At 31.6% G+C, this 16,276-nt stretch overlaps 2 protein-coding genes across 2 annotated transcripts; both read left to right on the forward strand.

The window, feature by feature from the left end:
• The first annotated feature begins 1,186 nt into the window (after window positions 1–1,186).
• Window positions 1,187–4,840, forward strand: LOC133703630 (cysteine-rich receptor-like protein kinase 44). The gene is made up of 7 exons (XM_062128247.1): window positions 1,187–2,015; window positions 2,822–2,950; window positions 3,173–3,294; window positions 3,381–3,591; window positions 3,726–3,963; window positions 4,132–4,279; window positions 4,383–4,840. Exons 1-7 carry the CDS (start codon window positions 1,187–1,189, stop codon window positions 4,731–4,733), a joined length of 2,028 nt encoding a protein of 675 aa, XP_061984231.1. The 3' UTR covers window positions 4,734–4,840.
• A 5,573-nt stretch (window positions 4,841–10,413) lies between these two features.
• LOC133702890 (cysteine-rich receptor-like protein kinase 44) lies at window positions 10,414–13,460 on the forward strand. The gene is made up of 7 exons (XM_062127219.1): window positions 10,414–11,313; window positions 11,416–11,538; window positions 11,684–11,805; window positions 11,929–12,139; window positions 12,295–12,532; window positions 12,628–12,775; window positions 12,861–13,460. The coding sequence occupies exons 1-7, from the start codon at window positions 10,512–10,514 to the stop codon at window positions 13,197–13,199; spliced, it is 1,983 nt and encodes a 660-aa protein (XP_061983203.1). The 5' UTR covers window positions 10,414–10,511; the 3' UTR covers window positions 13,200–13,460.
• Window positions 13,461–16,276: the final 2,816 nt, after the last annotated feature.

Genomic DNA, 16,276 nt, shown 5'->3' on the forward strand with positions numbered 1-16,276 from the left:
GTGGCCACATATTCTTCAAATTCAGAATTCCATCACTTTCTTATGTATCCCATAATTCTTTAAGTAATGGATATTAACTATATATTCAAAGATCCGAGTTTTTTTTTTCATTTTTAACTCTTTTCTCAATTGCAATCGTATCTTTTTATAGGCTTATTAGATAAAATGAATTTGAAATTATAGAAAAAATATCAAATTAAAAAATAAATGATTAAGAAGTAAAGCGTGTAGAAAACACATTGCTCACTCCAAATTCAAGATAATTTTAATTTTTTTCATAGTTTATTTTATTTATTTATTAGTTCTTAAATTGAATAGAAAAGAAAGAAAATAATTGAAAATGATAAAAAATATTTTATTTCATAACAAAAATATTTAATATAACTCTAGAATAACCTTTGAGATATCGCATATGCGAAAGCATGCAACATATAACAAATCTTAATAAATAAAAGAATATCAATATAATTTGTGATGATAAAATTAAAATTAAATAAATTTTAATAATAAAAAAAATTATAGAAGAAAGAGATTAGTCATAAATAATGGAATTAAAAAGCAAATGTCTCTTTTGTTTTAATATATAGTGTTAATAATTTCTTTTTAATGATTATATTCTATTGATGTTTTTCTTAATTAGTGGTAGGATTGAAATTACTATTCTATTAAGGATATAGTAATTAATAAAAATAATAATAAATATATAATTTTATATATAGTTATGGATTTTTAAATATCGGGTTTGAGCATTGGCATTGAACACGGCACCACCTCTTGTAAGAGCCTGGGACAGCCGGGATTTTACTCACTCACCTGGGCCCATAAAGTACGCTTTCTGGGGGGTGGGGTTTCCTCGAATCAAAAAAAAAAAAAAAATTGAACACGGCACCATTATCTGCAAGGAAAAGCCCTGCCCCTTCAAGAGTTCCCCGCTGAGTTTAAAGGTTATCCCCGTCATTTTAGTTGTTAAGAGATCAATAAAAGAGCCTTTTTGCACGTTGCCAATCCTCGTCAAGGTACCGAGTGCCATATATTTTATGGTCAATTCAAAGTAGGTGTCCTTAATAAATAAATAAGAAAACAGTTTCATTAATAAAAAATATCACAAGGCCATACCACTTCACCATGTACGCAATTAAATATCACAAGGCCATACCACTTCACCATGTACGCAAGCACGGTGCCAATGGATTCTTCAAAATTAGTGCTTCTACTTTCATTCTTTTACATCCTTCTACACCAACCTTCCCTTACGGCTGCTCAGCCGAACTTCAATAATTATAACTGTAACTACAACAACACCGGCAACTACACAACTAATAGCACGTACCAAAGAAACCTCAACAGCCTTCTGTCCTCCCTAGCATCCGACACTCAAATTGACTACGGATTTTACAATCTATCCGTTGGCGAATTTCCTGACCGAGTAAATGCAATTGCACTATGCAGAGGAGACGTTGCCGTTGATGTTTGTCGAAGTTGCGTTAATGACTCTACTCATAAGATCTTAGAGGTTTGTCCTAACAAGATGGAGGCATTTGGAGTTTACGAACTCTGTATGATACGATACTCAAACAGATCTATATTCGGTGTTGTGAATGAAGAACCATCTATCTACCGGGCGAATCGACAGAATGTTTTGGATGTAACTCTATTTAATCAGGCACTCCAAACATTATTTGCCAGACTTCGAGCCAAAGCTGAATCAGGGAACTCTTTAAAGAAGTTCGCAACTGGAAACCAAAGTGCTGGAGTTGAAACAGTATATGCTATTGTTCAATGCACGCCTGACTTATCTGAGGGGCAGTGCTCCAGTTGCCTGCTTGATGTTTTTCGGATGATTCCAAACTGTTGTGATGGGAACGTACAAGGGAAGATTGGAGTTAGACTCATAAAACCAAGCTGCAATTTGAGGTGGGAGATTGGAAAGTTTTTTAACGGTACACTTGAGATATTACCATCACCTCCACCACCACAAATATCATCACCTACATCTCTTCCTGCACCAGCACAAGGTAGGCCTTGGATTGTTATTAACTCCCTCCCGAACTTTTATTTTGATGTTTTGATTTAGTAATTTAATAGTTTAATGATATCCTTAAATCATTCAATTTGAATTAGGTAAGGAAAAAAAAAGAAGAAAACTTGGTGTGTTTTTACCATGTTTAATTAATTAATATTAAAAGAAGTAAAGATTAATTAATATTAAAAGTAGAGTAAATTACAATAACCTTCTTGACATATCATTAAAAAAAATTGAAGCTTTAAAAAAGCCTTTTAATTTCATATATAAAACCATATTACAGAAGCTTCATCCAAAGTTCATTTGAGAAGATATTTAAATTGAAAAATTAAACAAATTATAGAAAGAACATAAAAATGGGACTTGGTTATTTTATTAGTACATCAGCAATATTAATTTAAGTCATTTCTTATTTATTATTTGTACATTTTTATCCACTTTTGGAATTTTTTTTATTTAACTATTTTTTAAAAACAGTAATTAAAGATATTTTGGATATAGTCAAGAAATTTTGTCAAATCTTCAAAACTTTAAATGTTTTCTATAATTTTATAATAGGAGTTATTGTAGTTTAGCCTTAAAAATCTGCTATTATTTTTTATGTTTTAGATTATGGAACATAATAGGATTTGGATCTATTCTTTTAAAAGAACCAAAAATTAATTGATGGTTAAGCTTTTGCGAGTCATGGGGGCAACTTTGCTTTGGGTCATAATTAAGGCCTTAATCATTGAGACTGTCCACATTCAGAACTCACAAGTCTCGACTCAAGTTCTTAAAAATTTTAGGTTTATGCAGGAAAGAAGAGCAACACAGCACGGATCATTGTCATTACTGTTGTCCCAGCTGTCGGTGGTATGATACTCGTCATCTGCATCTGCCTATTCATAAGAACACGAAAGCAAAGGGAAAAGGAAAGAGTTGAAAGTAAGTATTAATTTGGTTGCATGAAGATAGTATTTGGTTGTTGAATTGTATTGAAATAAACGATGAGAGGGGCTCTTATTTTTTATTTTAAAAACACATAAATTTTTTATGTGTGTGTGTGTATTTATATTTAGTTATACTAACTAAATACAGTTTACGTTTCTTCCTTAATTTCCAATGCTATTACGTTTCCGTGCATGCTAACTTGTTCAACTTTTGAAGCTGTAGACGAAATAGAAAGTGCAGAATCATTGCAATTCGCATTCAGCACCATTCGAGATGCAACAGAGGACTTTTCGGAGAAAAATAAGCTGGGACAGGGTGGATTTGGTGCTGTTTACAAGGTAGTAAAGGATATACTGCTACTTACACATAGTTAAATCGCAATGCTCAAGATGATACAGGTAGTAATGGATTGATATGATTTCAGGGAGCACTTCCTAGCGGACAAGAGATTGCTGTGAAAAGACTTTCTAAGGACTCTGGGCAAGGAGATTTGGAATTCAAAAATGAAGTCTTATTGGTGGCAAGACTCCAGCACCGGAATTTAGTCAGGCTTCTAGGTTTCTGCTTGCAAGGAATTGAAAGGCTTCTTATCTATGAGTTTGTGCCTAATGCGAGCCTTGATCACTTCATATTTGGTAAAGCTAGGAACCAGCTAATTTACAATTGTATTATAAGCAATTGAGTCTCCTTCGAAATAAGAAGCTCAAATGAATATTTCTCGTACTCTTTCACTTGAGTAAATTGAGCCATGCGATTCCTTGAAATGTAGATCCAATCAAGCGTGTGCATATGAACTGGGAAAGACGTTACAAGATTATTGGAGGAATTGCTCGAGGGCTCCTTTACCTTCACGAGGATTCTCGACTTCGAATCATTCATCGTGATCTCAAAGCCAGCAACATTTTGTTAGATGAAGAGATGAATCCGAAAATTTCAGATTTTGGCATGGCGAGGTTGTTCGTAGTGGATCAAACTCAAGGCAATACAAGTAGAATTGTGGGAACCTAGTAAGTATCTGAACATGATGAACAGCATAATTACCATTTAGTAAGCTCATCCTTTATTGCATTGTATCAAAGAAGAAGAAATGAAAAGTCCCAACAATATAAATGATGTTAAACATTGTTAACATTGTCGAATCTTATAATATTAAACTTTTCGTTGATGATAAACAGTGGCTATATGGCTCCAGAATATGCAATGCAAGGACACTTCTCGGTCAAGTCAGACGTATTTAGTTTCGGCGTGCTAGTTTTGGAGATTGTGACTGGTAAAAAAAATAGTTTTCGCAATGGAAATGACATAGAGCACCTTTTGAGCCATGTAAGTATAGAACAATCCACAAAACAAACACGTTATTTAAGGCTTTATAGGGATATCTGCAAGCCCTTCAATATTGTGAATTCACTTTGGATAAATTTTGTAGGCATGGAGAAACTGGAGGGAAGGGACTGCTCAAGATATGATAGATCCCGTTTTGAGTAGTGGCTCAGCAACAGAAATGATTAGATGCATCCACATTGGGTTACTCTGCGTTCAAGAAAATGTAGCTGAAAGGCCGACAATGGCTTCAGTAGTTCTCATGCTAAGCAGCTCTTCCCTCACATTGCAAATACCTTCTCAACCTGCATTTTTTATGAACAGCAGCACATATCAATCAGATCTGTCATCCTCAATGGAGCATAATTCAAGGGTGACTGAGTCCTCGCTATCTGAATCTGTAGCTATCCCTTTGTCCAAAAATGAGGTTTCAATTACTGAGTTGTATCCTAGATAATGGTTTAGATGCAGAGATTTAATATAAAACCAGTTTTGTGGTTTCAGTCAATCATTTGAATGTTTGGATTGGGATAAATATTTGATATCGTATCAATGTTTTATTTTTTTGAGGTTTCAATTACTTTTATTTTTTCTAATTAGATTAATAAAATTAAACATAAAATTTAATTAATGACCTTTGAATGTTTTAATTGAGAATGATATTCTTTTTTGTACATTTTCCGATTCATATCATTTTTGACAACATTAAAGTAAAGGAATCTCGATAGAAACATGATAGCATATTGGCGTATGGCTGGAATCTCGATAGAAACAAGAAGAATAAAAAATATGCTTTCTTGAGTCTTGGTGCCCGGATCCCAGCTGTCCCCGATCCAACATCTATCAATCCAGCCAATTTATTCAATTCTCCTAGAAACATGTGGAAAAAAAGGGAAAGGGTGGAGACAGTCACAAACATTGAACATCGAGATTCCACACATATGTTTGAATAATATTGCTGAATTACAAGTTGATCCCAGTGGGCGATTGTGCGTTTCGTACATCAATTTTTTGACAACATTTATATTATTCATACATAACTATGTGATGAAATATTTTTCTTTTTTAATAGTCTGTATTATTGTTATAAAAAAAGATAGCATTTTGTTACCATTTTTAAATAGCAAAAATAAAGTTATTAGAGACAAAGAGAACATGGTTTCATTATATTTTTTCTCTTATATAAATGATTCCAATATTATATATATACATATATATAGCCAGTAATATGCACCAAGTTGAAATCATTTTTTAAATGATCACTTGAATATTTAATTCAAATAAAACATTAGTTTAATAGTAATTATAAAACTATAATCTGAAATAATAATTAATAGGTTAGTATTTTGAAATGTTTTCTATTTTAAAAAAAAATAATACAATAGATAAATATTATTTTTGTTTTTTAGAAGATATTTTCAAAGTGAAGATTTAGAATTAAGTGTTTATTTTTACTGCTTATTTAAATATTTATATCTTATATTGATAACACAATTAAAATGAACTCATACACTTTATTATGTATGCATATAGGATTGATATCAATTCAAGATTCACTAGGTTCAAACTATAAAATCCTCGAATTTAACTTGATTCGATCGATCGTATGGTGATACTAAGTGAACTGGTTAATTACTTGTTTATTTTCATATCCTAATTTTTAACTTTTTTATTTTTATTTTATTTTAAAAAATAATAGAAATGATAATAATAAAAAAAGATGATGGAAAAAAATGAAAAAAGTGATGATGAAAAAAATAGAAAAAAAGGATGATGAAAAAAGAAAAACAAAATGAAAGGAATGAAGAATAAATTGAAATTTAAGTTAAAACAATATAAATTGGAAGTTTGAAGACTCAATTAAACTTTTTATTAGTTTAATTAATCAAATCAAAAGCTTAATTGAATAATTGATAAATAGGGGGACTTAATTGAATTTGAAATTAGTTTAATTAATGAAATCAGGAGCTTAATTGAAGAAATACCAAAGTTTGGGGCTGATTCGGGTTAAAATGGCAAGAAATTAAAGTAAAGGACCATTGTGTACATAGTGATAAAATTAAAGGGCTTAATTATAATTTAGCAGGGGGCTTGATTACAAAATTGCAAAACGTCAGTTACCAAATTGAAAATGGCTATTCCCAAACCAAAATGGCCCGCTTCAATGGACACTGTTCATCTAGTAGACCAAACTGGAAGAGGAAAAGCCGCCCCGCGCCCCACGATGCGTCTCCATCATCAATGTAACGGTCTTGTGAGTCCGTTTCATTTGCCTTACCAACGCATGGCATTCTATGGCTTGATATAAGCTAAAGAAAAGCCACAAGGGGTGGGGGATAGAACCGAGGGGATAGAAGAGAAAACGCTGGGGGAAGACGCAAACAGAGGAAATTCCAAGAAACAGAGGGGAAGAACAGGGAGAAAACCAGAGGATAGGGGAACGAAAAGGAACAAAAAACAGAGAACGAACAGGAGGACATAACACAGGGGAGAAGACGGACAAGTAAAAAAAAACAGAGAACCAGGGAGCAAACACAGAAAAAGAAAAATGAAGATCAGGGAGGAGGAAACACCAATAGAACAAAGGAGGATAGAAAACACAGAGAGAGAACCAAGAAACCAGAGGAAAAAAGGAACAAACACAGGTGACACAAAAAAAAAACAGAGCAAACACAGTAGAGAGAGAGAGAGAGAGAGATCAGAGAAGAGGAAGGAACCCATAAAGTAAAAAAAGAGGGCAGAGAGAAAGCAGACTAGAGGAAGAACAAGAGGAAAACAGAGGAGGAGAAAATAGCATCAGCCGGCCAGCCCTCCCTGCGTTTTCCCTCCCCTTCGCATTTGGCTCCGTTTGATCATTGGAAAGTATTTTTTTAGAAAATAAATTTTAGAAAAGTGACTTCTAAAAAAATATTTTCTGATATTTAGTAGTGTAATGAAAAATAAATTGTAAAATATTTTTCAGTGTTTGGTTATGTCATGAAAAATAAGCTGAAAAATAACTTATTAATATTTTATTTTTCTCAAATTTATTAAAATAATGATGAACAAATCTTACAAATTAAAATTTGAATGAGAATGAAATTGAAAAAAATTAATTTCATAAATTATCTCAAATAAAATAAATAATAATCAAAAAATTAGAGATCAAATCTTAAAAATTAAAAAAATAAAAAATGAAGAAATTAAAATAATAACAATCAACATTTCATAAATTATTTCAAATAAAATAAGTAACAATAAAAAAAATGAGGACCAAATTTGATAGATAAAAAATTTCAATAAAAAAATGATAAGGAAAAAACAAATAGCAATTATAAAAATAATGATCAAAGTTAATATAAAAATTAAATTTTAAGAGATGAGATTGAAAAATAAACATTCAAAACAAAATATATATAGCAATCAAAAGTTTTAAGATCAAATTTGATATAATCAGCAAATAATGACATTTCTAAAATTTTTACAATTTCCGAAAAGTGTTTTCCACCCAAATTTTTCAGGAAAACACTTTCCTGAAAACCAAGCCAAATTTTTCTTTGACTGAAAAGTGTTTTTCGTTGACCAACTTTTCTAATGGCAAACAAACACAGGAAAGTTTGGAAAGTAATTTTCCAGAAACCACTTTCCGAAAAACAAACACAGCCAAAAGGGAAAACATTTTCCTGGAAACCAAGCCAAATTTTCCTTTGACTGAAAAGTATTTTTCGTTTACCGGAAAGTGTTTTCCATTTACCAACTTTTCTAATGGAAAACAAAAATAGGAAAGTTTAGAAAATGATTTCCCAGAAAGCACTTTCCAGGAAACAAACATGACCTTAATTACTATGTTCTTGTGAGCAGTTCACGCAAGCCTGCGGGTAAAAAAGCAATGGTCAGCGGGTCACTGGCTTGGCCCAACTGGGTCTAGTGTAGCTCATACAGGCTGGGTTGTACCCACCTCAAAAAAAGCTGAGGCTAAATTGGGTCTCAAGCCCAGTCGGCCCTATCTGTTTTTGGTTAAGGTTGTGTTTGGCAAAACACATCTTATTGTCTTATCTCTTTGATTTCATTCCCTTTTGTTTTGATATGATCTGGTCAAACAAGCTTTTTTTTATATCAGAAAATTCAAGAAAAAATTGAAGATCTTCGTTGATTTATTTATGGGTTTCTTGCACTTTTTTTCAGGTTGTTTTGTTTTAGATATTTCACTGCATATTTCATCTATAGATTTTTACTGTGAAATGCAACTCCGATATACGATATATTTTTTTTCTTTTTTTAAAAAAATAAAATTAAAAACATGTATGCATTGTTTTAAATTTATTTTACTAGTTTATTCATTCACACTAGTGGTAAGAATACCATATGTTTTTTTTGTTACATAATATTTATCAACGCTAAAGTTGGAAGTATCCGTAGTTGAATATTCACTGATGCTAGAGTTAGGAATATTATCATCAATAGCATAATATAACAAACCCTTAACAATTCAATACAAAATCAACAATTCAGCTTACCTCAGGTAAGATGCTTAAAGGGTGATAATATCTTTCATTTTGGGTAACCAGTCCAATACCATAAAATCTCTGTTAACTAGTTAAGATTCGTGATGACCATAATATTAGGTGATAACTCTTTAAATGAAATATTTTTCTTAAGAATAAGATGCTAGAAATTCTATTCTTTCCCTCACATTTAATTTTTTTAAGGGTGCCACAATGTTGGGTGTGATATAGGATTAATATCAATTCAGGACTAATCATGCAACACCGTTACATTGATATCAGTTAGGATGATTTTGTTTCAAATATTCTAAGTGTTATTAAATGAGTTATAAAGATACAAGCTTCAATTGTTTTATCCACTCTTCGAGAGAGTTTTTTTTTTTTTTTGCTGTAAACAAAATCATCATTGTAATCTTTTGAGAGTTAGGATAAAACCACATTAAAAATGATTTTGCAATTTCTTTACCTATACTAGTTACTTGAAGCACTTTAATTATATTGTTAGTTAATTGTTTTTATTTTAATTAATTACAATATTTATTATTATTAGTACTACACCTAACCTCCCCTAGGTGTATTTTTGCCTTATTCCTAGAAAAACATAAAATTGCTTCCTACCTTAGTCTAAGCCCTTTCCTTTCAATTTAGTCCCTAATTTATCTAACTCTTATTTAGACTCTAATACAACCCAACCCAGGCCTCGTGGAGGGCTAGCCAGGAAGAGAATAAGGATAGGAGGAAGAAAAATGACAACTAACCACTTAGGTTAACACATCTTGACCGTGCCCTTTACCTGGGTCGTGACTTTTCCTTTGAATCCATGTTGGTTGGTCGAGGGATAATTTGCCTGGTCTTCGTCTAAAAATAAAACAAGAAACTATGACATGCTGATTTTTTTTAATTAAGTCTATTTATGTTTTTATTGTTATTCAAGATATCTTTAGATTTGTTAAATTAATTTAACCATGTTAAGTTAACTTTTATTTAGACAATTTAATACTTGACTTGTACAAATAATCAGTTCGAGAGAGATTTTAATATTAACCTGCTGCTATGACAGATTAATAACAATGGAAAAGTGTTATCCATGTCCTTCTCATTTTTTTTTACGTTTGAGAAAACTTTGTACTCAGGTTTTCTTTGTACGTTATGATATTGTAACTAATGTTCACTAATAAAAAAAGAGTTGCAAGAAGATTAGCGACACCGCAATTCGGTACCCACAACAAAGCGCTAGAAATGGAACAAGTTAAAAAAACTAATTTTATAATGTTAACTACGACGATGCATGCGTATTTATGCTAGTGATTCCGGTATTCGCTACCATGTTGCTTATAGTGATTAATTAATGACATTGTTTTGCTATTCCAACATCCAAGTCTAGGAAATTCTAACACGGCAACGCTAGTGTGGGACATCCGGTAGGTCCAATTTTGAAGTCGACAAATAATTCTAAAAGTTAGTATGGGACAAGGAAAAAAAAAACAAGAACAGCTGTATGTGATTGAGTCTATTGACTTTGTTTTGTCAATAGACAGTCTAAAGGCAATTAAGCAGTCAGAAATTGGGACCACAAGTAAAGTCTAAAAGCAATAGATGGCACCATCGAAATTGCTACCCCTTTTTTTGTCTTAAATTCGTTAACAAAGTGGCCATGCGAATATGTGGCCAATAGCCTCATTGCCATAATTAAGGGATTTCTTTCACGAAGAATGGAATTGTGAACAGAAGTTAATATTTCCTTTGATGAAATGGGCTCTAAAACTATCGTCTCTCTTCTTTTCCATGTTATTATCGTAAGCATCACTCTTACCGATGCTCAATTCTGTTATACCACAGGAAACTTTACAGCTAATAGCACCTATGCAAAAAACCGAGACCTTGTTCTCCGTTCACTAGCTTCCAATGTCACAGCCAATGGGGGTTTCTATAATACTACAATAGGTTTAGGCAATGACACAGTTTATGGTCTTGTGTGCTGTATGGCTTCAGCATCAGCTGAAATTTGTTCCAGCTGCGTCAATTCTGCTATTCAAACTCTCATGGCAGCATGTCCAAACCAAAAAGAAGCACTTTCATGGGGAGGGAATCCAGTTCCATGTATTGTACGTTATGCGAATCGTTATTTTTTTGGATCACTTGAGCTATCTCCTACTGATGCTGGATATAATACGGGTATCCTTGACCCATCTTTTAGACAGTTTGATCAAATTTGGAGTGGTTTGGGGGAGACAGTAACAAGAGCTTCCACGAGCTCATCCAGGCTTAAGCCAGAAGCCGAGACAGCAGATCTATCATCCACTCAAAAAATGTATGTATTTATGCAGTGCACTCCAGATGTATCACCGAGTATTTGCAGAGAATGCCTACAAAAATGCGTGGACTACTATAAAAGTTGTTGCAACGGGTATCAAGGAGGTTTTGCCCAGAAACCAAACTGTGTTTTTCGGTGGGATTTGTATCCCTACTACAACTTATTTCCTCAAGTAACATCTCCATCACCTCCATTTGTTATTAGTTCTCCTCCACCAACCAGTACCACAATCAGGAAAGGTAGGCTAACTTCTTTTTCTATACTGAAATTATTTCACTTGTTTCACGGTTTCCAGTTTCAGCTTCTGTAATTTCTATCTTAAACATGGCTGTGCTTGGCAGGGAAGGAGAATACTGCTTCTCGGACAGTTATTGTTACCATCGTCCCTACAGCTATCTTCTTTGCACTTGTTATCCTCATTCTCACCATTTTCTGTTTTAGGAAGCCAAAGCAAGAGGTCAAAAGTAAGTTATTGCTTATTGGTTCTTACATAATAAACAGCTTGGGTTCATTAATACGAATCAAATCCACTAGATAATTTGTTTTTCTTCCAAACATCCTACAAATTAACTTTGGAAACAAAACATTAACAACTTGCATTTTGTGAAGATTTCGATGAAATTAGTAGCACAAAATGCTGGGAATTCAAATTCGCCACCATCAAACTTGCAACAAACGACTTCTCTGATGATAATAAGCTTGGACAAGGTGGTTTTGGTGCTGTTTACAAGGTACTTTATTATAACTAGTAGAAAATAAACGGTATCGATTTTTCTTATTTCACGGTAATTCATATTTCAAATTGATGCACTTAATTTTCTCTGTTTCTTTTTCTCAATGGATATATGCTTCAGGGTATACTTGCAGACGGACAAGCTATAGCTGTAAAGAGATTATCAAGTAGTTCTGGGCAAGGAGAAGTTGAATTTAAGAATGAGGTACGGCTACTAGCCAAACTTGATCACCGGAATCTTGTAAGGTTACTGGGGTTCTGCTTGGAAGGAACAGAAAAGCTTCTAATCTACGAGTTTGTGCCTAATTCAAGCCTCGATCAATTTATACATGGTAATCCTGAATTCCATATTATCTTATAATTTTTTTTTCCTCATCATTTTTTTTTATCAAGATCAATTCATGTTTGTAAGAGAATTATAACTAGTGTCAAATTCTATAGACAAGTTTTCCGAAGTTTCTGAAGCTCTCATTTTATGAACGCTTAGATCCAAACAAACGATTCATCCTGGATTGGGAGAAGCGCTACAAAATCATAGAAGGCATAGCTAGAGGGATTCTGTACCTGCATCAAGATTCTCAGCTCCGGATTATTCATCGTGATCTCAAGCCTAGCAACATTCTGTTAGATGGAAAGATGAATGCTAAAATTTCGGATTTTGGAATGGCAAAGTTAATGAAAACTGATCAAACTCATGATGCTGCATCGAGGATCGCTGGAACCTTGTAAGTCTAATTATAGCAATAATGAAAGAGGTGTGAATACTGAATGCTTATGATTCGCACCATTGCAACTAAGATCTGTTAATGTACCATTTCAGTGGCTATATTGCTCCAGAGTATGCAAGGCAAAGACAGTTCTCGGTCAAGTCAGATGTGTTTAGTTTTGGAGTGCTAGTCTTGGAGATTGTGAGCGGTCAAAAACCTAGTTTCCGCGATGGAGATGACATAGAGCACCTTACGAGCCATGTAAGTACAACTATCTACAAATCAAACACATCATTGAAAGATTTACCCTTCAATATTGTGAATTCACTTCGGATAAATTTTGTAGGCATGGAGACGTTGGAGGGAAGGGACTGCTTTAGATCTTATAGATCCCATTTTGAGGAACGACTCAACAGCTGCAATGATGAGATGCATCCACATCGGGTTACTCTGCGTTCAAGAAAATGTAGCTGACAGGCCGACAATGGCTTCAGTTGTTCTGATGCTAAGCAACTCTTCTTTTACTTTACAAATACCTTCTAAACCAGCATTTTTTATTAGCAGAAGAACATATCGACCAGCTTCTTCATCGACCAGCTATACTTCAAGGATGACGCAATCCCACCTTAAGACTGTCCCACCATCGAAGAATGAGATTTCAATTACTGAGTTAGATCCTCAATAATTTCCTCATCATATAGCGAAAGAATGGGGTTTGTCATTATTAAGAAAATAATCCAGTAAATATTCTTGACTATTTCCTAATTAACAAAAGGAAGAAATCAAGGGAGAGAACAATTCAAGACAATCACAAGATTATTTCGGTCATCTTAAAGAGGATGATGAAACATCTTGTATAATTTGTTCTATTCTATTTCATTATATATTTTGTTGTATGACAATATAATTTCTACATGAGTTGAATAAAAAATATATAATTAAATTATGGAATTGTAAAATTTTTTTATATTCTAAACTTCTACATTGTATTAGAGCAAGTTAATTATATCTTACTTTAAATATTAACTTTTTTTTTTGGCAAGTGACTTTATACCGTCTATTCAATCACTTTAAAACACTATGTTTTTAATTTTTTTTATTGTCTGCATTCTATTTTATTTACTATTTTATTTCAATGATTCATCAAATCTTGAATTATTGATTCATCTTCCTTAAAGTCTCTATTATTTAAATATTCAAATAGGTCAAATACTCTATCATTTATTGTTATGAAAACCATAATTGTGCCTTTTGTGGCATAACTTTTCTATTTGGAGTATTTACTTCTTGTTTATTGTTATATCCGAGAAGAAAACATGAAATTTTGACTTTGAATTTGATTTACGGTTGTTCCCGTAATATTTTTAGGTTGCAAGCATACAATAAGCTCAACCTAATTATTGATTAATAATGATTGTTTATTGATAATGGTCACTTTAATAAGCTACCATGACAATACAGGTGATGTTAATATATGCTCATGAAAATTAAATTATCATTGGTTTGATAGGGAATGTTAAGTAATAATCAAGGAAAATAACCAATAAAAAATGTTTCATATGTTGTAATCCATTTTATCATAAATTTAACTTTTATTATCACAAATTCAGTCACTCTAGCATTCATTATGTTAGTATTTCTATCCTTTTGAAGACTCCTCACATCAAGTAAGTAAATCTATTTATTTTTTATTATAACCCATTTTTTTATGTTAATATTTTGGTATTTTTGTGTAGTATATGTAGTTTGTTTGTTTATTTACTTGTTTTATAGCTTTTTTCTTAAACAAATTATGGTATAAAAATATAATTTTGTACTTGTTATGGTTTGTTTGAGATTTTAAAAAATTATATTTGTTTGTCATTTGATGAAATTTAGTTTCTTTTCAAGAAATATATAATATTTGATTGCATAAGAGATACGAAGATAATTTTTCAGCTCATCTAAAACTCAATCTGAATTTATGGTTGGATGTTGTATCTACTATTAGTATATAAATCAAGTTTACAGCATTTCTAACACTATGAACAATGATATACAAGTGGGTTGAAGTGTCTTCATGACCTTATAACCTAGATAATCATCAGTTATCCATATAATTGTATAAGAACAAATTCAAGCTAAGACAATCCAACTTAGGGTTGAGGAAGCCAATCTGAGGAATAAATTGAATGTCCTCGAGCGGTTGTTGGCATATCTTACTAGTATCTATATTCCACCTTGTTCTTTTATTTTTGGTAAAGATTCATTTTTGTCTCATTCTTTATATTTTGTTTACTTAAATTATATTTAATAATATTTTTTAAAAATTAAGAATACAATTTTTTTGTTTTAATTTAATTTAATTTTTTTGTTTTAATTGCATTGTTTGTTTTATTTTTTAAAAAATAATTATATATAATATTAATAGAATTACTGACAAAATATAAAATTCCAATAAAATTACCACATTAATTCTTGAATTAATTTTATCGGTAATATTATTATTATAAACAAATTAAATCATGCACCACGAAAACCAAAACCGAAAGCTCGGGGTAGGGCTATGGCTTGGAAAATTTTAATTAATTAATTTTGATCTTTTATTTAATAGTTATTTTTATTTGTCCCTTTCGAAGTTTGGTTTTCTTATTATATTTATGACCGAATTGATTGCTTGAGTGCTCTTCACTGCTGCTGGTTAAGGGAAGGAAAATGCATTTTGATTTTGATTTTAAATATAAATATAAATACACTAAATATCACATCCTTTGTCATTGATAAATTTATAAGCCTGACAGTCAACAAGAGGTTTATAAATAGTAAAACTATCTTCATTTTTTACGCATTGTGCATGATTTTAAACTAGCTATTCTTGAATGACTAATTAAATACCATAATAAGATTACAAGAACTAATATTCTTCAATTTAAATTTTATTTTATAGAAAATACATGTTACACTTCAAACAAAATATTTAAAATAATAAAATAAGGTCTAAAATTTAAATTTATAATTGAAACTAAAAATCCATCCATTAAACTGTAAAATAAAATTACAACAACATATAAATATATACTAGTTACATGACCCGCGCGATGCCGCAGGTCAATTTTGTTTGCATAAAATATAAAAAAGCTAGAATCTAAAAGTTTTAGGTCTTTCTACAAAGCCATTTCCAAGAATCTTGGGTTTGGCTGCAACGCCTAACCTAAGAGTAATATTTATAATATTAATAACAACATTAAACTTGCATGACCCAAGTTTAAGTGAGTTTGACTGCAATACCAGACCTAATAGCCTTGGATGTGGGTTTAGCTGCAAAATAGTGTCATAAGCATAAAAACAACGAAAAAGCAAAAAGAAAAAAAACATTTCTCTAATTAGCCAAACCTAAGATAACTAAAATAGAAAAAAAAGGTATCAACCAATAACTAAATAGAAAATAATTTCATATTAATGAACTAAATAAAATAAAAAAAAATATTAATTCAAAAGAAAAAAAAACAGAAAAAAAACTTATAAGAAGAAAAAGAAAAAAAATATAAATTAACTGGGTTAACCCGTCAAACCTAAGATCCGTGTCATGAAAGTTTGATAACTAAATAGAAAAATATTTAATATCAACAAACTAAATAAAAAAAAAGAAGGCATCAGCCTTTTCACCGTAGACTGCACTGTGCAATCCATAGTGAAAGACATAAAAAGAAAAAAAAAAGAAAAAAAAATTAAAGGCATCAGTCTTTTTTACTGTGGATTGAATACTATATTAAAAGATGAATT

The sequence above is a fragment of the Populus nigra genome, chromosome 9 (assembly GCF_951802175.1).
Source record: "Populus nigra chromosome 9, ddPopNigr1.1, whole genome shotgun sequence".
Classification (NCBI taxonomy): Eukaryota; Viridiplantae; Streptophyta; class Magnoliopsida; order Malpighiales; family Salicaceae; genus Populus; species Populus nigra.

What these genes read in the sequence shown, in the direction of transcription:
- LOC133702890 (XM_062127219.1), top strand. Translation starts at nt 10,512, where the DNA reads ATGGGCTCTAAAACTATCGTCTCTCTTCTTTTCCATGTTATTATCGTA. An exon ending in GCCAAAGCAAGAGGTCAAAA is followed by an intron (nt 11,539 to 11,683) that starts GTAAGTTATTGC and finishes CATTTTGTGAAG; the next exon opens with ATTTCGATGAAATTAGTAGC. An exon ending in CCTCGATCAATTTATACATG is followed by an intron (nt 12,140 to 12,294) that starts GTAATCCTGAAT and finishes ATGAACGCTTAG; the next exon opens with ATCCAAACAAACGATTCATC.
- LOC133703630 (XM_062128247.1), top strand. Translation starts at nt 1,187, where the DNA reads ATGGATTCTTCAAAATTAGTGCTTCTACTTTCATTCTTTTACATCCTT. An exon ending in GATTTGGTGCTGTTTACAAG is followed by an intron (nt 3,295 to 3,380) that starts GTAGTAAAGGAT and finishes ATATGATTTCAG; the next exon opens with GGAGCACTTCCTAGCGGACA. An exon ending in TAGAGCACCTTTTGAGCCAT is followed by an intron (nt 4,280 to 4,382) that starts GTAAGTATAGAA and finishes TAAATTTTGTAG; the next exon opens with GCATGGAGAAACTGGAGGGA.